The sequence below is a fragment of the Papio anubis genome, chromosome 10 (genome assembly GCF_008728515.1).
Source record: "Papio anubis isolate 15944 chromosome 10, Panubis1.0, whole genome shotgun sequence".
NCBI classification, from domain to species: Eukaryota; Metazoa; Chordata; class Mammalia; order Primates; family Cercopithecidae; genus Papio; species Papio anubis.
In genome coordinates, this window is record NC_044985.1 from 24,146,375 (window position 1) to 24,171,819 (window position 25,445).

General features: G+C 34.2%; 1 protein-coding gene across 3 annotated transcripts in view; it reads right to left on the minus strand.

Annotated features, from left to right (window-relative positions):
- LRP1B (LDL receptor related protein 1B) overlaps positions 1-25,445 on the minus strand; it is a 1,950,491-nt gene that overhangs the window by 64,697 nt on the left and 1,860,349 nt on the right. For all 3 annotated transcript variants that reach the window (XM_031651763.1, XM_031651762.1, XM_031651761.1), the window contains 2 exons: positions 19,799-19,963; positions 5,698-5,859 (listed from right to left, as the gene is read on the minus strand). In XM_031651763.1, the coding sequence (XP_031507623.1) occupies positions 5,698-5,859; positions 19,799-19,963 (327 nt within the window). The remainder of the gene's footprint in view (positions 1-5,697; positions 5,860-19,798; positions 19,964-25,445) is intronic.

Genomic DNA, 25,445 nt, shown 5'->3' on the forward strand with positions numbered 1-25,445 from the left:
GGCCTCCCAAAGTGCTGGGATTACAGGCTTGAGCCACCGCGCCCGGCCTCCTGATCCTTTTTAAAATGCTTTGGTCTCTTAGCTAGGCCTGACTTAAGCTTACCCACTCAAGATTAAAGTTCCTATTAGTGCCTCTTTTCTATGGTGTAGAGACTTGCAAGACCAGGTTGAGGCAGTATGCCATTTGAGCTTTGAGTGTTCTCTTAGTGAGTCTCTGAAAGTAGCAGCATGGTGGGCAGGATATTGAATGTCAGAAAAACATATTATACCAGGAGATGTCTAGTTTTCAGAGTCAGATCCACAAAGCTAAAAACCATGGTTCCTGTGCTCTCTAAATTGCAGATTAGGGAAAACTGCTTAATCTCATTTTGTTGGCACTTGCAAATTTGGATGAATAATATTAATCTCAAAGGGTTGTGTGAGCATTTGTTGAAAGGATACATATTCACATATTAGATAAAATAATGTGTCATAGCAACATCTCTGGGATTAAAACATTACACATGTTTACTGTGTGTGATTTCTCTTGCCAGCCCTCCTGTAGAAAAATCTAATAGAAACAGGAAAAATAAATTTCCAAAGGCTTTCCCTTTGCACATGCTGTTCCCCCTTTGCATATACTGTTCCCCCTTGCTGCTTCCCCTTTGTATATGCTGTTCCTTTGTGTATGCTGCTCCCCCTTGCTGCTTCCCTGTCTCATCTACTTAATTTCTTGATTTCTTCTGATCTCAGCTTAGACACCAATTCCTTCAAGAAATTTTCTTAAAGGCTAAACTCTATGGTCTTTCTGCGGGTTCCAGTAGCCTCTGTGTTTCATTAAATTGACCTGTAATGACTTGTTTCCTTTTCAGAATCACACATTACACACACATAATTGAGAACAGAAAATGTTTCTGACGTCACCATTTCCTTTCTTAATGCCAAACATAGTGACAGACTCATTGTAAACATCAAAACATATTCGCTGATGAACTGACTCATGGGATGAAGCTACCCTAGAAGACAAATGATAAAAATAATCCCGTCGTATCATCAAATATGACAGGCTTATATCTATAGTGCATAATTGTGTTATAAGTTACTTGATAGTCTATGGTTCTAATATCGATTACAAAACATAATATCTTTGGATTACTGTCGGGTACTTCTAACTCTGTAAGTAGAGACACTCATTAAGATAGAGACATTACTTAATGTCTGTACTTATTGGAACCAGGGAGAGTAAGGCATACAGATATACTTCTGATAAGTCTAGTTCTAATTGAAATTATAACGGTTCCCCAAGCAGGTTACTAGAGGGCTTTGAAAGTATCAATGAGAGGACAAGCAGGTTTTAACTTAATTTGACTACCTAGTTCTTAGACACAGATTGAATCGGTCTTAATTGGCCCCGTTGACCTAATGTTATTATCATTTAATCACAAATAACTTCAGATATTGGTTGACCTCATATTTAACACCTAGATTTAAATCCAAAATGTCATGCTCATTTGTTTATTTTTATTTATACTAGTAATCCTTGTTCTAGAATAGCAAGAAGTGCAGCTATGTTTGTTCTTTAACAACTTACTTGAAGGATACTCAATTTTACTTTTACCATTATTTATCTTTGCCTCTCCTCCCTGGGCTGCTGCTGTTAAAATTAATTTGCATTTCAGACCTCAGGATTTTATACTGCTATTAGAGTTATGAAATGTTTTTACTCAGCACAACTAAGAACTGATGTTTTACCTCCCACTAATGGACCTTTAATTAGGCACTGTAATGAAGCATTCTGTCATTCCTTCTTTTATAGACAGAAGGTTTTGTATATGCAAGATACAATTTTGACAGAACACCAGGTCCGCTGAACCTTGTCGGCTTACATCTAATAGATCCCAAATTTATTACGCTTTTGTCAGCTGTTGAATTTGTCATTTTAATGACATTGTCCACAGACTTATTATGCTGCCAAAAAAACAGCATCACCATACTGCAAGAATGTTTGTTGACATCTTGATCAACAACTCCTGGGGTCCAATTCTGACTATAATATTACTACTTCGGAACCTTGAGCAAGTTATTTAACCTCTGTCTAAGGATTAATTGGTTAATTTTAATAAGTGCTTTGCAGTAAAAGGTGGGAAGCGCTCTGACTACTAATAGTGATAATAAAATTATAATGCAGCTCTTTATAAAGCATCAGGCTACCTCAGACTGTGATTCTATTAAGTTGTCAATTAAAACATAAGCTAACTGAATTTATTCTTTGGAAGGATCCAAACTCTTCTACAAACTATGGCCACATGGTGTTTTTAAACTTAGTTTAAAAAGAATTAAGAATATTGTTGTTTCAACTAAAGAAATATAAAAACAAGGGGGGGAAATGACATGTTCTATGCTGCTCTACCAATTGGGAACCAAAAGACAGAGGAGAAAATATTAGCTCTAGTTGAACCACATATAGCTACAAGATCGTGGAACACTGATTAAATGTAATTTTACATTTAATGTAAAATGATTTTAAATTGATTGTTCTTTTGTTAACATTTATTCAAATCATTTTTTAATGTATTTATTTGTGTGATTCTTTGTTCCTTTGTTCATTTGGCAAGTGCCATTGTTGGTTGCAGTATCAAAAAGATCCCAGACAAGTAAGGGTAATGTACATAATCAATAGGTAAAAATGATCAGAGTCAGAAGAGGAGGGAGAAGTTGATTCAAACTGAGAATTCGAACAATTTCAAAAAGAAAATGGTGTTTAAGTTGGGCAGAGTCAGGGAAGCTGGCTATATAGGGAAGGGAATTGGTGTGGTTTTACTAGAATAAAAGAGAGCCTGCAGACCTAGGATGGGTAGTAATAGGGGTCTTCATTAAGTGGGATAGTAGTGTTGTCCTTCATTGGCATGGAATCATTTGGGGTCTGACAATGGTGGAACAGAAAGCAAACACACATGAGTTCATGGGTGGAAGTTGTGTTGGGATACTCTGCTGTGTTGAGAGGAGGGGAATGAGGGTGGCAGAGATGTGAGCAATGCGTGAGAAAGGATAAGGTAGTGTTATAAAACACTATAGGGATGTAGGGATGTCACTAGATTGTATTTTCATATAAACTCTGGCCTGTGGTGCACATCATTTAAGAAATAAGTGAGGCAATGTGAAAAGGAACATTGGCCAGGGGAGGGGCATCTACATATGTCAAGGAAAGGCTAGCCTAATACGGAAAGAATAAACATTTGGAAAATAAATCAGCCACTTAAAAGTAAATGTTTTCTTGCTTCTGCACAAGTGGCCCCTCTGTACCATCAGAGGCAAGATACTAAGTATTACACTTGATTCTCAAATAAGCCAATGATTATAGCTTGACTCTGTGCTGTCCCACGTAGTTCCTAAAATGACCAAAGACCTAGGCCACTCTCTGTGAAAGTTCAATGATATTTAATGTAACTTTTGGGGGTGTGACCTGTGACCTGAGCCCTAAAGCTAGATGGCATGGTTTGAATCTTGGCTCTAGCAAATGCTGAATATGTGATATTCAGAAGTCTGTTTATCTTTTTCTAGTGTCCTCTTCTGTAGTAAAAGTAAAAACAATATCTAGTTTATTGACAGGATTAAATAAATTAATAAAATAATGCAAAAAAGGAATTAATTACAAGTGTCCTTGGGTGTAGAAAAATCTCAATAAATGTGAGTATGATAGAAAGCAATTTTATTGTGAATAAAATGAACTATGACTGACCTTTTGAGAATGGATACTAAGGGGCAAAGAAAGGCAGCATGGAGATCCATTAATAACAATCCAGGAAAGAGATATTGGTAGAATGGAGTGGTGAGAAGTATTTAGATGCTGAGTATATTTAAAGGTAAAATTGAGAGTGAAAACAGGAGATTAAAAAAAAGGGGGGATCAAAAAATTCAATTATTTTGGTCTGGACAGTGAGTACATTTTCTTTTAAAGAGCTAGAAATGACTATAGTACAGATTAAACATCTCTAATTGGAAAGTCTGAAATGTAAAATATTCCAATATCCGATACTTCTGAGTGCCAACATGATGCCACAGTGGAAAATTTCACACCTGACCTCCAATAATGAGAGCTAAGATTAGTAAAAATAATATATAAAATTACCTTCAGGCAGTGTGTATAAAGTGTAAATGAAACAGGAATATTGTATTTAGACTTTTGCTCCATCCCCAAGATACCTCATACAGATGGACATATTCTAAAATTCAAAAAAATCTGAAATCCAAAATACTTCTGGTCTCAAGCATTTCAGATAAGGGAAACTCAACTTGTTGAAAAATCTTGGGGTAAAAACAAATCAGTTTACATTAGAATGATAGCAAGCTGTCAAACAGACAATTAGATATAAAACCCTGCAATTCAGGAGATAGGTTAAGCTGGATATGTAAATTTACAGTCATTAATATTTGGATGATATTAAAAAAAAAAAAAACCATGCAATTGGGTGAAATTGCGGAGGCAGTAGGTCTCAATTTTGGTTGCATGTGTGAAACATCTGAAAGATTTAAATAATATAGATAACACAACACAGGCTAGAGGAATGAAAATCTTTGTAGACAATGTTTTAAGAAGGATGAAATGATTAACTGCTGAAAGTAGATGTAAAATAATAATTGAGATTTGATCATTACATATGGCAACATGGAAGACATTAACTAAAATCAATTAACTTGACTTTCATAAAAGATGTTTCAGCAGAACAGCAAAGACAAAAACTTGACAGAGGTGGGATCAAAGAAAAAATATAAATAGAATAATTGTGGATAACAACTATATTTTCAAGTAAGTCTTCTGTTAAAAAAGCGAGAGAGGGAGAGAGCAGAAAAATAAGGTTATTATAAGAAAGAGATGGGGCACAAGTGAAGGTTTTTCCAGAAAGAACTTGGCAGACAGGAAAGTAGTCATAAAGCAGGAGAAAGAGGGGACAGTTGTGGGAGATGTGTTCATGAGTAGCCAAGAGGGGTCTGGACATGAGATGGATAGCATAGGATTAGATGTAGCCTGGGGTTCCTAGTAACAAAAAGAAAGACAAATTCATGGGCATAGGAGAAAGAAGCTGGGGGGATGGGCTAATGTGAGTTTGTGGCAGCTCTCTTTAGATGGTTTCTATTCATATCAATGAAATATAAAGCAAGTTTCTCGGCTGAGGGTAAAGTTGGGGAGAAAGCATTGGAGGTTTCATGAGAAGGAGGAGGTGTGACATAGACATCTAGGGGAGTGGGAGAGTCAGTGGATTAGGGAACTGCATAGAAAGGCTTAGTAAGTGCCCATTTGAAATTAGTGATAGAATTAAAATGAGACCAAGCAATATAATTATGTGTTTTTCTTCAGTTGTATTCATCTATGGGATGTCAGTTCAGGAGAGATGGAGAATTGGATTTAACTATGGTTATGGTTTGCTAAGAAGTGCAAAAGAGGGGAAGAGAGAGGAAGGGAGATGAGGGTGTACACAGGGAATGGTTATAATAATGGGCCATGGAATCAAAGCTGAGGGAGGAAAAGAGATAAAACCTTTACAATAAGAGAAAGGTGAAGAATGGATAAATAATTGTTAGAGTGACAGAGACTGAACCTGCAAAATAGGGGATGGCTAAAATTAAGATAATGGAAGGAGTGGATACAGGAAATCAGAAGATTAATGTAAACATCAAAGCATGCTTCCCAGCTGGCTTCTGGGTGCTGCTTTTACTTACAGTACTGACACCTGTCTCCAGTGTATTCCGGCTGGCAGTGGCAGTAAGGCTGGTTTCCAGCAGTCACAATGCAGGTTCCTCCATTTTGACAAAAATCCTCACAGACTGTCTTACCACAATTTGGCCCAGTGAAACCTAGTGCACAGCTGCAGGTGGGTCTCCCTGTTGGAAACATAAGTAATAAAAAACAAATTATTTGACTGAAACAGTTTATTTTCAAGGAATTTTCATGGGATAAAAGTTGAGAAGCCAGGTTTCTGGTCAAGGTCTGTCCACGATTTACTCTACAGGCAGTAACAAGACTTCTTTGGGTCTCAGTTTTTCATATGTTCAAGGAAATCTAGGTTAGAAGATAGCCAAGGTTCAAATCAGTAAAATAATCATTTTATGAATAATTAATTATACTTGCATGCATGTATTGTTTTTTTAAAATACTTCTTATTTTTACTTCTGTTCTCATATCAATTTGACCCTTTCAATTATTTTTGTTCTCCTCATATGTGGTAATACAGATTATATTTGCATTAGAACCTAAAATATAATTTCACATTGTTTAAACATCATCTACCAACCACCACTGAATCTACATAAAACATTAGCTTACACATGCTATAAATAAATCTTGTAATAAGTTTAAAGTAGACATGTAATTTATAATAATTAGATTTAGTAACATTAACTTTTATTTGACTTAAATACACATGCTGTGGTTAGTACATAAGTGCTAAATCTTATTTTGTCTAATTTTGATATTGTTATTCATGAGAATGGACTGTACTGGCAGTCTAGTGAATAATAGGATGACTTAGAAGTTTAACTTGAGCAGCACGTAAAACCAAACATGACAGATCATCTTGGACTAGTTTCCTTTATTTACTCAGTGGGGACTAACATCCGGATGAAAGGTGAACAATCCTGTATGGTGTTTTGAACATAACATAGTTAACTCTTGTATATAAGTTTCTCTAACTGCTCAGGTTGTCAAGGACTGAGTAGAAAATGAAATATGGAACTAGCTCTGTAGGAGAGGAGAAGGAAAAAGAAAACAAAACAAAATGAATGGATATCATTTAAATGATAAAATAATAAGTTTCAAAGTTTGCAAAAATGTAAAGAAATAACATGAAAGAGTATAAGAGAGAGAGACTTTCATAGATTTCAGTTAACTAAGACTCAGACAATATCACTCAGTTGACTAGCATTAGAGAATATGCAAGCCATCTCTCTTATCTGTAGATAAGAGAATAGACCTAGAGAATATTCATGCCATTTCTCTGTCATCTTTATAGACACAGAAGTGTAATTAAACTTATTAGAGAAATGCATGAGTGCAAATCTTACTAAGACTTCAGGTATGAAAATGATATGATTGTTCTCTATTGCTATAGATTCTACATTGGAGAAGTCTAAATCTTCTGAGAAACATTCCTCAGCGAATACAATACTTACAAATAAAATTCATATACATTTTTAAGAAAATGAGTGAATTGAGGGTCCATAACTTATCAACTTTACTTTGAAAGGACTCTACATGCTCAAAAATGCTAGAGACTGATGCCCTAAATGAACAAAGTAATATACTTTTTTTATGGTGAGTAATCTTACTTTAAAACTTAGCATTTATGAATGTTATTAGTTTGGTGGCAGAAAAATGCCTATTAATGACCTGAGAAGCAAGGTAAATTTTATACACATTAAAAGCTGAGTAACCTCATATTTATTTTGTTGCCAGAAAATGTTCACTAACTTTTAGTAGATATTTTCCTTAAAATGGCAATGTATTTTTCTAGTTGTTGATATAGAAACAAAATATCTTCATTGGCATATTAGTAGGCGAAAAACAAAGCTACTGGACAACAGAAAAAATAATGGTAGAAAATGAAGAGGTTAATAATTGTTGGAACAAGAGTAATGAAAAAATCAAGAGCCCAAAACAACAGAAGTAATCCTTCAATTACAGTCCATAGATGCCTTACAGAGATACAGAACAAGCAAAAAGAAATAAAAATTACCATGAGCAAAACAATGCAATAAACAGTGTACAAAGTACAAAAACAATTAAAGTACATTAGAACAATCTGAAAAGGTGTCACACAAACATATGATGTGATCACTGTGGATTCATTGTTTCCTACATGTGTTTCTCTTTTTTTTTTTGCTTAAATCAGGGTTGGGAAAAGAAGTAAAATGAGACAAGTGTGAAAGAAACAAACGGTACCTGCTGAGGTACTTGAAAATTCTTCTATCCCAGTCACTCAGAGAAATGACAATGAGCTTTCATGGTTTTGTCTTATTTACAGCTGTTTTGAAACTACAGCAGGGTGACCAGGTTGTCCACAGCTAGCATATGCCTTAAATCATTCAGAGTGCAGCTGAATTATTTTTTAAAGTTCTTATTTCTCTTCCTTTGAAGAGCAGATTTCTTTTTGACAAGTAGAAATCTTCATATTCAGGGGAATATTATCTAAGTGAAACTGTTTGGTGATACAGCTGATCTTTTGTTTGCTGATGGGAAAGGAACCATCTGTTGCAAAATTGTATAATGGGCCCTATTTGCTGTTTTCAAGAATCTCTCTAGGTGCACCCTAACAAGTTGCATTGGATTCATTTATAAAGATTTTTACGGAGCAGAATTTGATTTTGATACTTGAAAAAGAAACAGTCCTGTTACAACGATTAAGGTACAGATTTATAGCAGCGATACATCCAGGGAGCTGGGGAGTTGACAGCCCACAAGGGTAGTGCAATCTGAAAGAGCATCAGTTGACCTGAGGAAAGAAGAGGAGGCTCCATACTTCATGTTTCCGGGCTCTAAATCAGTCCAGTTTTGACAGTTTCCTTAGCTCGGACACTAAGAGTAAGGTTTTCAGACTGCCTAGATTCATAGCCTACGGGTGTCAAGTACTAATTGTGGGACCATGGGGAAATAAATGTTTGTATCCCTGTCTATAAAATCAACATAATAATACTACCTACCTCCTGCAGCTGTTGGGGAGAATCATGTAGAATAAATTAGGTAACACATGCGAAGCATTTCTAACTGTACCAGTCACATAGAAAGCACACAGTTATATTTTAGATCTGATTATTATGATTGGTATTATTATTATTTCTATTAAGTGAGACTCACCTTTTTTAGGTAGGACTTATTATGTGGTTATGTCTGTCAAAGTACTTAACCATTTAAGTGAATCATTCTGAAACTTTTATTAAATTTTATATTTTATTTCTATTATTTATCTGAGATAAAGTTAAATTTGAATTTACTTTTATGGTAGTGATGGGCTAGAGCTGAAATTCTCCATCAGCTTTACTCTCAGGCGCTAACATTTTTAGACTTTGAAGAATGAGTCTTTCATCTCCCTTTAGCTTATAAACATGCTCAATTACATCTTTCCAAAGGAAAGAACACACATACTACAACAGCAAACAAACCAAAAAGCAAATCTAATATCTGCCAAGTCCATCTATCTGTACAAATTTTAATTTTGGTACATCCTTGAGCTTCTTCAAAAGACAATTATACTCTCTGCTCCCAATTTGACGAATATGTGACAAAGTAAAATATTCAATTATAAAAATCACATTCCAATCCTTCACTGAAGGTACAGTGTTTTTTTGTTAATATAAAAAAGTATCTTAATATATTACTTTCTTTGCGCTCTCAGAAAAGAGGCCAGGACCCTCAATATGAATGTATTGCTCATATAGACTGATTTTAATTATTTGGTGTGAGAAAGTTTAAGAACAATGTGTAGTGTTGCCTATATATATAAACATATGTATATATATTTTCTGTAGTTTATATATTCTGTACTTTATATAAAGTACAGAAAACAAAATGCATTAGTATACACTAATATATGAATATATATGCAATAGTGTACATGTATGTATATGTATGTGTATATATACATACATATATTTATACATATTTATACACACATATACTTTCAAAACTCACCTCTAATCACTTCCTTACTGAATCCATTAATTACTTCTCCACCATTATCTTCTTCAAATTTTCTCTTTAATTGCCCAATGTTAACTAATATCTCTACCTGGAAGATCTTTCTCCAGTGACTTCTGAAACACTAGCTTTATTGATTTATCTTTTTTTTTTTTTCTGACTGCCTTTTTGTATAATAGTCTTTATGTTTTCTCTTTCTGTCTCTCAAAAAGTGTTCTTCCAAACTTCTTTCTGGTGATATTACCCAATTTTATGGCTTAAATATTTATCTATCTAAATGCCTCTGTCCCAATTTTCTGATTCTGGGCTCATTCTTCTTCCTAAACGAGGAAACTTTGTCCTCAATGGCATATATACTTTCACTAGACTATAGCTGGTTTTAGTGTTAGGTCTAATTCATATTGAAACTGCACTCTGTTTGTTAGTTAACAAAGGGTTTGCTAGATGATTACTATGAGGGTTCATTTTATGTGTCAATTAGCCTGGGCGAAGGGATGCCAAAGTAGCTAGTAAAATATTACTTCTGAGTGTGTCTGTCGAGGTGGTTTTGGATGATATTGGCATTGGAATCAGTAGACCAAGTAAGAAAGATATTTCTTCACCAGTGTGGGTGGCCATCATCAACTTCATTGAAGGCCCAAATAGAATAAAGGTGGAGGAAAGGTGAATTCTCTTTCTTGAGCTGGGACATCCATCTTCTCCTGGTTGAGGACATCGGAACTCCTGGTTCTTGAGCATCCAGACTCAAAGACTTACACCAGAATTGCTTCCTCCTTCCCACCTAGTTGCTCAAGTCATTGGCCTTAGACTGAGAGTTACACAATTGGCTCCCTTAGTTCTCAGATTTTTAGACTTGAACTGAATCACCCGACTGCCTTTGCTGATCCTTGAGTGTGCAGGCAGTATACCATTGGACTCCTTAGGCTCCACAAGCAATGTACCAATTCCCATTATAAATCTCCTTCATATATATATATGTATATGGAGGCACACATACACATATATATATGTATGTCTTGTTGATTCTTTTTCTTTGGATGATACAAATATATATGCATAAAATAAATGGAGATTAGTTCTATTTATTTATACTATTTTTCTTCGTAGATTGAAATTCTTTGTATATATATTCTAAAATGTTCCAGCAAGTAGTCATACCGGAAAGTCATAAAATAAACTCTTTTTTACTTTTTATTTATTTATTTATTTATTTATTTATTTATTTATTGAGATGGAGTCTTGCTCAGTCGCCCAGGCTGGAGTGCGGTGGCGTCATCTCGGCTCACTGTAAGCTCCACCTCCCGGGTTCACGCCATTTTCCTGCCTCAGCCTCCCAAGTAGCTGGGACTACAGGTGCCCACCACTACGCCCGGTTAATTTTTTTGTATTTTTAGTAGAGATGGGGTTTCACCGTGTTAGCCAGGATGGTCTCGATCTCCTGATCTTGTGATCTGCCTGCCTTGGCCTCCCAAAGTGCTGGGATTACAGGCGTGAGCCACCGCGCCCGGCCTATTTATTGTTTTTGAGATGGAGTCTCATTCTGTTGCCCAGGCTGAAGTGCAGTGGCACAGTCTTGGCTCACTGCAACCTCTGCCTCCTGGGTTCAAGCAATTCTCCTGCCTCAACCTCCCTAGTAGCTGGAATTACAGGCACCTGCCACCATGCCTGGTTAATTTTTTGTATTTTTAGTAGAGATGGGGTTTCACTATGTTGGCCAGGCTGGTCTCGAACTCCTGACCTTGTGATCCTCCTGCCTCGGCCTCTCAAAGTGCTGGGATTACAGGCGTGAGTCACTGCACTTAGCCCATAATAATAAACTCTTACAATTTAACTTGATAACAGACAATAGCTAATGTCAAATATGGTGAAGATGTAATTTAAATCACTAATCATCTATAAACAATGATAAATATTATTAAGGTCTATATTTTATTTAAACATTGTATTGCTCATAAGAAAAATGGAAATGTCTTGGAATCTCATAGAGTTCTTTAAATTTCACTTATATGACATGTCCCTTACATAGCAAAATGTGTCAGTAAAAATGGCTGATTGTATAATATTTCATCACTAATATTTAAAGGAAAAACATCAATTTGGTGCAGTGTTAAATAAATTGTTTTTGGTATTGGGGAGACCTGGGAATAAAATCATGTTTGATTTTTAAATTGTGTAACTTTAGAAAACTTAGATTTCCTCTCTGCATCACGTTCTGTAAGCAGTGATAGCAAAACATACTGTGTACAGGTAAAACACATGGCACAATGCCTGCCACATAGCCAGTCCACAGTAACTGGAAGTTTTACTATTAGTAGTAATATTGGCATTATTGCCACTATTATTATTAAACAAATTATCTATGCTTAGGCTATTATTTAAACTTGACTGAGTATATGCCCTTGCTATGAAGCTTCATATAAAATTATATTGCTCATTTTTTCTTATTTTTATACTTTTGGACATAAGATGCCCATAAGTCAATTCATATATCTCAGCTGAAATAATATACGTTGAAGTACATAACAATAGAATAAAATATTTTCTATTATATGGATAAATATCTGCATGGATATTGTAAAGATTTATCATTAGTTCCCATTAAAGGAGCATTAAATTTATATGATTTGGTTGCATTGTATCTCTAGTAAATGGACCTATTTAACTATATGTCACCTTTAGTAATATAGTCATAGTCCGCTATTTCTTTGATATGGGCAGATAGTGCTGATTTTCAGTGATAATAAGTAATGTATTAGAGCACTTAATTTGGAATAATCAAGGTTCTCAGATTCTGGTCTTAATACTTAACCACTCTAGATCACTTGGAAAAAATGCCACAATGTAAACATCATACAGTAATAAAAATTAACATATCTAAGGAATTTAGCAGAATTCTTATAAATAAGCATTCACAATATAGCAATTGCTACATTAAAGATATAACTATGTTTATACAATTTCCAAAATAGTATACTATGCTCAATATAGATATTACTACCTATTTGCTAATAATTGTAGAGTAAAATTTGTTGGAATACGTTTTGTCAAGTAATATATCAATCACTATTGACACCCATTTTCTCAAAAGCAATATACTTTCATTTGAATATTGTAGAGGTATATTATGTTGATATTTTTCAATAACTTACTGTAATCCTGGTGAGTGTCTGTCTTTAAAAGCTAGATTTATTTGATAAACTGTTGTTAAGCTAATTATAAAAATACTACTTATTGATATAATTTAATGAATATTTAATGACGAAGTATGCAAAAAGTCCTCTCAGCTTAATATTGGACAGATATATTAGAATTTATTTTCCCCTATCTACACAAGGCTCGAACAAGTATGTCTGATTGCCACAAACGAATGCTAGCAAAAGTAATTCCTTCTGAGCTTTCTGTGACATTGGGACCGATTATTATTTCTGTGCAGTAGATACATGCTACTGAGCATTATTAATCTGCTCTCTTTTTAAGCCAATTTTTAATTCATACTTATTTGTCTATGTGAACTATGACACTTACCCCTATTTAACTTGGTCCTGGTTGAGTCAGTCTGGTGCTTTCAAATTTTTGTGTTTGAGTATGATGTTTTATACCTAACTAGTTTTATATATATATATATATATATATATATGATTTTTTAGTTCAGTTGGTCTGATAAAAACATTGAATGTAAGGAATAGCAGTATTTAAGTGACACTTAAACTGCAGAGCATACTTATAAATGTTTATATTTAATGCCCTTCTATGAAAATACTATCAAAATACGACATAATACTCAAAACATTTTTACTATTTGGACAGTGGCCACATTCCTGTCCCTTTATATAGCATAGACATCATAAACTGAGACAAAGTACCACCGTGTCATCCAGTTAGTTACAGGACTGCGATAGAAAAGCCTATCTCCTGACCTCTTGTCCCCAAGACTACTCTCCTTTGTGAATCTGTCTTGACTTCAGACTTTGATTCATGGAATAGAAGTTCTGAATGCTTGAAAATAAAAATGCTAGTCTTTTCAATAAGGAGATTTGACATTTTACTTTTCTGCTTAATGTAACGCTTTCCTGGATTTAAAGTGAGTGTCCATTTATAAATAATTTTAGCTAGTTGACTATGGCTGTCAGGTTTTCTTAAGTATCAAAAAGATTACACAGAACTATTCAGCAAAGCCTGACAAAGAAAAGGAAGAATTGTGGGCTTTATCTAGCTCCCTCCCAGGTACTTCTTAATATATTCTGATATGCTTCAAATTATAGGTCACGATTTATTTATACTTCTGGAAGGTTTATTTTCAGCCAGCATTGTGTAAATAAGATTGAAGCATTTTTGTCTTTTCTGTGAATATAAGTAAACTAACTTAAGCCTTCTAACATTAGTCCACAGAGCCGGAAGACTGAATAGTTTAGAACTGCTCTCACCATATGGTCCAAACGAATCACTAACTCTGACGTATGAAGCCAGCAGCAAAATTAGACAGAATCTTACTTTTATTATCTCACAGGTATTTTATGAAGATTCAAAGGGAGAGAACAGTGTCTGGCACTTAGTAAGCAACCAATAAAAATAATTATCATGATCCTGACAATATTTTAATTTCTAATAATAGTTTCCAATAATAATTATTGTTGCTATTTTAATTTTCAATAATAACAAGAATACATGTTAATTGTGGGGTATCTGGAAAATATGCAAGTATAAAGAAGGATCTATTTCTTTATACAGACATTTTATGTATACATAATTTCCCTACTAGGCTCATATTATACAGCTGTTGCATATCCTATTGTTTTTGAATTTAAGTTTCTATCTCCAAATTTGTAATACCACAAATAACACAATTGAATGTTCTCACTTCTAAATTTGTTCTTTTTTATTACTACATAATCCTTGGGACACATTTCAAAAAGTGTTAATATTTAGTCAAAGGACATTGACAACTTTTTAAACTCGTGCTGAATATTTCAAAATCACTTGCTGCAAAGTTTGCATCATGAACATTGTCTTCTGGTAGTGATTTGCAAATGCTGGTTTCCTCCATGTCTGACTGGGCTCCTCCTCTGCTTCCTGCTCCCCAAACTCCTGCATACATGTATGAGACTTACCTTTGCCACTTTCTTATTATGCTTTCTGTGTTTTTTCTACTTGCCTTGTTAGAGTTATAATTTCCTATATTACATACTTGTTAAACTATGTTCTTTGTGTTTTCAATTTTAACATCATTAATTATTTACCTGAAAATGATCATACTATCTAACACAATCTACAGATTCATCGCAATTTCTATCAAAATGCCAACGTCACTTTTCCCAGAATTAGAAAAAACTATCCTAAAATTCATCTGGAACAGAAAAAGGGCCTGAATAGCCAAAGTAATTATAAGCAAAAAGAAACTGGAGGCATTACATTACCTGACTTCAAATTGTACCACAAGGCTATAGTAACCAAAAGAGCATGGTTCTGGTATAAAAATAGATGCATGGATCAATGGAACAGAATAGAGATCCCAGGAATAAAGCTACATGCTTACGGCCAACTGATCTTTGACAAAGTTAATAGAAACATTCAATGTGGAAAGGACACCCTATTCAATAAATGGTCCTGGAGCTCTAACTCTCACCATATACCAAAACAAACTCAAGATGAATTTAAAATTTAAATGTAAGAGCTGAAACTATAAAAAATGCTAGAAGAAAACCTAGGAAAAGCTTTCCTGGACACTGGCCTAAGCAAACAATTCGTAACTAAAACTTCAAATGCAAATGTATCATTAACAAAAGTAGATAAATGGAACTTAATTAGACTAAAACATTTCTGCACAGCAAAATAATCAACAGACTGAACAGACAACCAAAGGAATGGGAGAAATTATTTGCAAATTATGCATCCGACAAAGGGCTATAATATCCAGAATCTAAAAGGAACTCGAACAATTCAACCGTAACAACAACAACAACAACAAAAAAACAAATAACCCTATTAAAAAGTGGTTAAAGAACATGAACACTTTTCAAAAGAAAACATACAAATGGCCCACAAGTATATAAAAAAGTTCAAAATAATCACAAGAGAAGTAAAAATCACAACGAAATACCATCTTACATCAGTTAGAATGGCTGCTAGTAAAAAGCCAAACAATAACAGATGGCAAGGACATAGAGACAAGGGAACACTTATACACTGTTGGTGGGAATGTAAATTAGTACAACCTCTATGGAAAACAGTACGGAGGTTTCTCAAATAGCTAAAAATAAAACTGCCATTTGATACAGCAATCCCACTACTGAGTATATTCACGTAACGGTAAGAAATATGATTATATCAAAAACATACTGCATATGTAATGTATGTTTATAACAGCAATATTCACAACAGGAAAAATATGGAATCAACCTACGTGTTCAACAACGAATGACTGGATAAAGAAAATGTGGCATACACACACACACACACCCCATGGGATACTACATAGCCATAGAAAATAATAAAATCCTGTTTTTTGTAGTAACATGGATGAAACTGAAGGCCATTATCTTGAGCAAAACATCTCAGAAAGTCTGTTACCACCTGTTCTTACTTATAAATAGGAGCTAAATAATGTGTACACATGGACATATTGTGGAATAATAGACATTGGAGAATTGGAAAGGTGGGAGGAGGGTAAAGGATAAGAAATTACTTAATGGGTAAAATGTACACTATTCAGCTAATGGTTACACTAAAAGTCCAGACTTCACCACTACACAATATATCCATGTAACAAAACTGCATTTGTATTCCCTAAATTTACACAAATAAAAAACACAGCCCAAACAAGTCAAGTAGAACCAAATATCCAGTTTTCAGCATTCCTTAAATATAAAAATATCCAGTTTTCAGCATTCCTTAAATATAATTAATACCTATGTTAAGGGAGCTAGGATGCAAAGATTGATTTAAATAAAAGTCTTCATTTAAATGAGAAGTGAAAGTAAAGCAAAGATGGGCAGTTTAAACGTATGTTCACTCTTCAAGATATCAGTTAGGTGACTGTGTATTTTATGCTCCACATACATATATGACTTGAGATCCTTCACTACATATGTTTTGTCATTAGTTTCATAATGTTACAAAGTTATCCAAAAATTCCTGGCTGAACTTGATTTTGAGCAATCTACCATCTGATTTGGGGACAGTTACCAAGACAGAAAACCCTTGAATGAATGAGGAGGAATTATCTTTCCGTCTATTTGCCTGTTACTGTCAGGGTATTTCCCATTGCAGAGAGGATTCTGATTTTATTTCCTTCCACAACAGAGGCCTCTTTCATCCTCTTGCTTTATTTCGGGGGTGGGGGGGCGGGAAATTACTGCCACAGTCTTCAGATGTGGTGGCAGAGAGAACTACAATGACGGCTTCTGCCTTCTTCCTGTATACTTAAAATATTCAATTCAAATGTGTTGCCCACCATATCCCAAATTGCACTTTCACCTCTTAACCTAGTAGGCTAGCTGTGCTTTTGCATATTTTCAGACTCCCAAAGTAAGATCTGCTTCCCCTCAGCATAACTCCAACTTTAAGAGTGGAAGAAAGTAATTGGGAATGTTGTTTCAAATGTACAAACCCTCTAGTTCCATTCCTCTAAATCAACTGGGTCGGAAAGCTTGACTCACTTTGATGTAAACATTAAAAGACTAAATAACAGACCTATAGGAGTAAAAAAAATACCAAACATCTTGTATATACTATAGAGAATAAGTGTTCATACAAGTAAAGATTAAGTGTAAATATAGCTGTTAACAGCGTAAATGTCTTAATGATATCTATGATGCATAAAAACTTACAAAAATTTTCTCTATTTTCAATAATAAATTCGTAATACTACACTTTACTCTGATTTCAATTATTTTGTCAAAAGCAAATTTTATCTTAACTCTATCCTCCTATGAGCAGGTCATAAAAATAAACGACATGGATCCTTATTGGTATAATCAATATCAAAATATTTCATTTTTTAGTATCTTTTTATATGAATATAGCTCATATATTTTATTTTTAGTGTTCATTATTACAAAAAATAACCTTAAGGAATGAGACAAACCCATTCCTACATGTAAAATTTTAATTATGCCTCACAGATGTGTACTTTTAATTAACTAGTGACATTTCTTTTGTTCAATTATTATTGTTCCATACAACTGTCATAAACTTATAAATTATAATTTAGCCTGCCCCAAACCCTAGTTATATAGTGTCCACATAGGAATTTGCCAAAAGGCTTAACTGTAAGTAAACCAACAATGAATAAATCCATGAATTGCTCACTGGGATTTGTTTAACAAATTAACATTTGTGTGGAGATAATGAGGTTCTACAGTCTATAATACCAAACAATGTTTTTATAAAATCACATTTTAAAAGTGAAAAATGATGCTTTTTAAGTGACTTAATTACATATCATAGAATTATTATTAGATGCTGTAAAATAAACTACATGTCTGTATCTCATATTGAATTCATATGAAAACTCATTTATGTTAAAAAATATTTTTCCTGAACATATTATTTATGTAAATCAGGATATAATTGTGTGCACAGATAAAGTTGAACAGATTTTGAGCACGCTCCAAAGTTTAGACAAATGAGTTGAACAAAACACTAAAAGTTGTGCTGTATCTATATACAACTCTGGATGCATCAACAAGACAGCAGATTCAATGTTTTATAGAGATTTATCCCTGCGGATGCGTTGCAGGTTCAATAGATAGCAATAGTGTGGAATTTCAAATTGTTTACTTGGCCTAAATATTTCTAAATATAAATATAGATAAATCATCCAGCCAAAACACCATGGTTTTCATTATCTCAATGAGAAAATTAAGTTACCAATTAAATAATAAAATTTCCAAACAATTCATTTTTTATGAGACAAAATTTTTTCCCTAAAGGAGATATTATGTGTGTTACTAAAATACACTCACATATTCCTATAGTAACAGAAAATACTTTATGATCTAGCCTCCCTTAGGAGAATAATCTGTGCCTTTTATATTTCAATCTAATCAAACTCCTGAATATTTTTTCAGAATGCTATTAGTTAGAATAATTCCATTATGAATTAATAAGACAAAATATAGACATAAAATTATCAAACTTTTCCTATTAGAATGCATTTCAGAAACAGCTTGACTTTTCTGATCCACACTGAAAATTCTTCATGTAACTCTTTCAGTTAGCAATACATTAAATACTTCAAAACGTAGCATAAACAATAGAAGCAGTAAGAACTCCCAGCAAGATAGAAATTAACCATGTAGGGGAATGTGAAAATAATATAGACTGACTTTCCATTTGACTAAATTTGCATTTATGGTAGTAAAATTAAATGCTCTTGAATCACAATATAATAGTTGTATGATATCCCTTGCACTGAATATTGGCATTTGCAAATTAGATTTTATTCATTGGGGTTATTTTTTTCTTATGGAACGTATTTTAAATTTAATACAAGTCAGTGGAAGAATATGTTTCTATGTTCGTTTATGTGCTGCACAGAACGCTTTCTGCAAACATGGCTATTGTATAAATTAATAATAATCTCAAATATATCCTAAGATGTAGAAATCTTGAATTTTCAAAGCATGTTATATGACACAGTGTGATGCCAAAAGAGTAGTTACAATTTTAGATGGGAATCAGGATGCTATCAGATTCTCTGTTACTGTTTATTTACATTTAAAATATCCTAATTTTCAATAACAATTGATTTTTAGCATTAGGAAAACTATTTGTGCAACAATAGCAACAACAACAAAAATCCATAAACTTTGGGGTAAAACATAGTAAGCCTGGAAAATTGGCTCTACTAATCATTCTGAGCCAGGGGCAAATGATCTATAAACACTGAGCTTGTCACATGGTACATGCTCAACCCAGAGTAATGACCATTAGTATTGTTAAATTTTTGGCTTGAACTTTTATATACTGAATTTAGAACAAATGCCATTGATTTAATTTTGTGTTAGTATATTGTGTTAGTCTATTCTTCATTAAGATACTAGGAAGTATGATTGTAACATTAAGTATTTTTGATTCATATATAAGAAAAAATGCAAAAGATTTGAAATACAATGACACTGAAATATTTACCTAGAACTGATGGTACGCAAGTTCCTCCATTCTGGCAGTAGTTGCTACAGTGGTTGACTTCACATCTTTCTCCTGAATAACTAGGCCAACAGTGACACCTCAAATCACCCTTCTCATTTAAAATGCATCTTCCTCCATTTTCACAAGTTAACTTACATGAATCATCTGTTTATGAGAAGAAATGTACAAATTAGCATGTTTTCAGGGAGTAATTTAATATAGATATTTCAAATAGATACAATATTTAAATACTAGGATCTTTTGTTTCCATAAAATAATTACCCCAAGTAGAAAAGTAGAAAAAATTAAATACTATCTGAAAACAGATAGATTCTAGTTGTTGAATGGTACATGTACATATTAATGTTGAATGGTAAATATACATATTCTTCTTTAAATTTAAAGCATTATTAACTTTTTCTTATATTTGTAAAATATTGAATAGTAAAACTAACTGAAACTTTCTAAAAGTAATATATTTTCATCTTCTTTCTTTCTTTTATTTTATTGAGACAGGGTCTTGCTCTGTCACCCAGACTGGTGGGCAGTGGCATGATCACAGCTCACTGAAGCCTCAACTTCCTTGGCTCCAGTGATCCTCTCACCTCCACTTTCCAAGTAGCTGAGACTATAATTTTTTTAATTTTTTGTAGAGACAGGTTCTTACTATGTTGCCTAGGCTTCTAAAAGTAATATATTTTCCAACCAAGAAATTTTCCTTATAATATGGACAAACATAGCTTATTTTTAGGAGTAGTTGATATTAAAAAAGAAAACTTTAAATTTGTAAGTTACATTTATAGCATATGCACACACACACACACACTATTCATTCTATAGTGTATGCATGTGTGAATATACATAATATAGAGAAATGTTTACATGAAGAGATACTCTTTGATGTTGGTCTCTATTAACCATATATAAATGTCCCAAACTAAAAGTCATTGAGATTTGGTACAAGTTGGTTATAGAACAAAGTTAGAAACATTTCTGTATGTAACATTTGTCCCAAATGATTCTGTACAGTCTACCTACTTAATAACATTTTCACTCAGAATAAAAAAGGCTGGACATTCCTTGGGGTAGCAAAATTCTTTTTAACAATATGGTAAGTATGATTTATGATAAAGATAGGCTTGGAATCATTTTCGAGGTTATTTTGCTATACATATTGACATGGCCTTCTCCATTAGAAATGCTGCTTTGCTTTGAGCAACATACAGTGTTCAATGGAACAAAACTGATTGAGATAGTTGTAATAGGCATTCTATTCTATAATATGCCCTTTACTATAATAATGCCCATTTTATAGTTAAAGTAGGTAAAATAAAAGCAATCTATAATCCTTATTCAAGATGCACTGGCACATACATGACAGAAGCTTGAATATATCACTGCAATGATTTCAAGAGCATCTTTAAGCACCTCAGTGGCTTCAAATGACACAATGATTTAAGTATCATGTCCACGGTCATAAATAGAAACTGTCAGTAGTGCCATACAATTCTGGGACTTGTCTCATTGAAGAGAAAAGTTTCTAATACATTGTCACGTAGGCAGGCTTCAGATTGGCATTACTGAAGTTTGTATTAATATGAAGAATTCTCTCATGGTGTAAAATAAGTGTATTATAAAAAATTACAGTGGTATAATGAGACCTGTGTTTAGGTCCTGGTTCTGTCGCTTACTAGGCATACAAGTTAACTGATTTGAGCCTCAGTTACTTCACTTTAAAATGTCCTTAATGACAACTATACAAGCTAACTCAGGTTTATATGAATAGTAAATAAGAAATGGGAAAAATTATAAAATATAAAATTATAACACTTTTTATATGCTATTGACCTAGTGCCCACAAGGTTTACTGAGAATGGAGCTCCAGTGGAGTAACATACAGGAAGACCTACGGGTGAGCTCTGGAGGAAATGAATGAAAGTCACTGTGAGTGGACCTAGATCGGAGAGGGTAAAGAAATGAATCATGATAGGTAAATGTTTTTGAAGAAATAAGCAGTGAGTAAGAGAAGATCCATGGATTTTAGACTCCACCCCAAAAGTAATGTGGTGTCTTGGAAAGGTAATGTACTGGCAGGGGTTAAAATGGCAGCTTAAAAAAGCAGGAAGGCTCTCAGAACTTTGTATACATTATCCAGGATAGGTAAGATGAGGACCCAAAATAGAGAAACATGGGATGAATGAATGTGGATGTATTCTAACGGTCATTTGGAGGTGAAAATCACAGCAGTGTTATGTGAAGAAAAATGAGGAATGCCTACAACTATCTCAATCAGTTTTGTTCCATTGAACACTGTAGGTTGCTCAAAGCAAAGCAGCATTTCTAATGGAGAAGGCCATGTCACTATGTATAGCAAAATAACCTCGAAAATGATTCCAAGACTATCTTTATGATTCTTCAGTTTCTGACCAGGACAATTAGGTGGGAACACAAGGATGACAGGAAATGGAGAGGTAGTTTTGAGGTGGAATACTAAACTGAAGATGCCCATGCAAATATAAGTGGGAATCTCCAGCAAATTATTGACTACAGAGATCAGACTCTCAAGAAATATGTGGAGTGGAAATATGCTTGTTTAATTTAAAATTTACCAAAACATTTCTATCTCAGTCAACATTATTTGTCCTAATAAAGGTTGTGGATGTGGACAGTGAAGATAAACACTTAAGGCATCATGATCACAGGTAGGATTATAATGGGGTACTCATTTTTACCTGTCAATTCTATGAAAACTACAAGGATATTCAAAATCCCTACATGTTGGGGCATGCACATTACTATAACGTGCCTCATTAGGCACCAGAAATTTTAAAGTACAACATTGCCTGATGAAATGGAAATGGAGTTACATTCTTGCAAAACTCATAATAATGGTTCTACAATGAAAAAAAGAGCTGCTTTTGTCAATAACTAAATCACCCCCAGAAGCCAACCTCCAGCAATTATAATCAACTATAGGAAAAAGCAGGTGAACACTTCCCTAAGAATGAATAATATTTGAATTTCAAATTCAATACACAAAGCGTTATTAAAAATGTTCAGTGTACTCATCATTTAACAATAGCAGCTAGAGGTAGACAAATAATTATAAACAAATGAAAAGCATATAACATTGGCTATAGCAAACGTTAATGTCAGAAAAAAATAACTGGCATTTATCTTCACCAATCAATAATTCTGAAATCCACTCATTTATGTTCCAACTAAAATGGTCCAAACTGTTTATGTTTCAAGACCTACAATGTGTAAAGGCTAATTTGAGTGTTGTTTTCACTTTGATTAAATGTAAGATTTTCTCTTAAGTTACAAGAATGGGCTTTGAGGTTTCTGAAATCACGCCTTTTAAGCAGGGTTGAAAGAGCAAAACACATCTCCAAAAAAAGTTTTAGATCATGGATAAGTGTGTATTTAGATAAGCAAGATTCCTTCTTTCAAGCATAAAATGATACAATTTAGTGACTTAATGCAGCAAAAAACTTGTTTTATTTTCTTACCTACTTCAAAGTGACATATTGATTTTAAAGGGCTATGTGTCTATTTTTCAAGGTATCGTGCTAGCCATTCTATCCATGTTATTGCTAGAATTTCCAGTAACTCTGGAAATGAGTACTCTGGGTGACACAGAGACACTGGGATATATTGTGTGATGATTAAGAGAATGGACCACCTACATTCACCCTGGGGTGCCATCATTTACTAAGTAATGTTAGACAATCAAATGAGCTTCTAATGCTTCCATTTTATCTGTAAAATAGGAGAAATTAGTACATAATAAAATTTGAAGATTAAATTAATATATATGTCTATAAACATACATAGAATTATGCTTTCCTCATAGGTTTTCAAAATATTTAGTATTATTTCTACTGTCAGTGATAGTAATATTAGTAGTAGTTATTGTTAGTCCTATGTTGTATAGAATAAACTGAGACCAAGGGAAGCAGGTATACAGTCCAAGCACAACAAAGTTATTTAAGTGGTAGACCTTGGCCTACTCTAAAACTTCATCTCAGCCCTACACTAGGTCATGTCCTTGCAGGGTATTCACAGAATTTAGGTTGTTGGATACATAATTTGGATCAAAGAAAGAGGAAAAAGGAGGAGGATTGCATAGAAGAGATTGTGGAAACATGGGATTACACAGAAGAGGATTACATAGAAGAGGAAAGGAAAACCAACAAAAACTGTCTGAACTTGACTCTAAACAATAGTTGTAACATCAGAGCCAATGTCAAAGTCCCTTGGTAGCATTATTAGTTTATTTCTGTGCATTATACTAACCTCTCTCCTAATTGCCTCTCTCAGCCAAATTTTCTAAGTAGACACGGTACACAGGAGGCACCTGTGAGGGCAATGGGTAAGGGATTATGTGGGACTACTGAAGGTATGACATTTTTACAGAAAAGTTGTTCACAGTTAAAGGATCTGTTTCTGAGAGGTTAAGTGGAATAGATACCTTTGCAGAGTCTTCCTCTGTGATGCAGTCAGAACAGCATTTGAGAAAGTGGTACTAACAATGTTTGGAAATGTTCACTGGATGCTCATACTCTCCCATCACAGTTGAGATAACAGCTACTCTAATTGGGAGAATAGATAGAGGGGAAGGGAACATCCTAGTGCCATGACGGCATCCCTTTTCAATAATTGGCACCAAAGTGTCCGCCCAAAATACCAAACATGATTCACACTTAGCTTTCTGTTACGAACTTTGCAACCTTATTACCCAAAACAGGGCTTCACACTTCTACACACTAACTACAATGAATGACTCATTATTTTCTTAATCCACCATGTTTCCATACTTCTCAGACAGATTTTCTGTCTCAGTGTCCTCCTCCCTCCTTCCCATTTAATCTAAATCCAATCTGCCTTTGCAGACCTTGTTTAAACGTCATATCCTATAGGAAATTCTGACTGATCCCCTATTTGAATAATAATCTGAATTCTCGTAATAGTTTTAACTCTGTCTCTTCTGTGACTTGTGTCACTGTCCACATAAATATCTATTTATTGATGCTTATGTTATTCATCAATTCATCTTTTGAACCCCTTTAGCTCTGCATATCATATGCTTAAATAATATACATTAAATGAAAGTACTATAATAGTTTTAGACACTGAGTGCCTTATAAATGTCAGAAATCTTCAAATTGGATGTAACCTTCAGCAGAGAACAAAGAGAAAAATCATGCAGAGGTGGAGATGCTGACTGTGGGTAAGGACCCAGAGTCCATGTGAGGAGTGTATTCTAGCAGAGGGAAATACAATAGGTAACAAAGCCTGCCATGAATAATGTCTGTACCTCATTGGAAAATGTTTGCTGTGATCCTCCAGTGATTTTGGAGCACTGCATTTTTTTTTTTTTTCCTTTTTGTGGAGAATGGGTACTTGCTATGTTGCCCAGGTAGGTCTCGAACCCCTGAGATCAAGCTGTCCTCTGGTCTCTGCCTCCCTAAGTGCTGTGATTACAGGTGCAAGGCACCGCGCCTGGCAAGAGCACTGCCTTTGTGTCTGTGACATAAAATTTAGTATGTGTGGCCAGGCGTGATGATTCATGCCTGTAATCCCAGCACTTTGGGAGGCTTAGGCAGGCAAATTACCTGAGGTCAGGAGTTCGAGATCAGGCTGG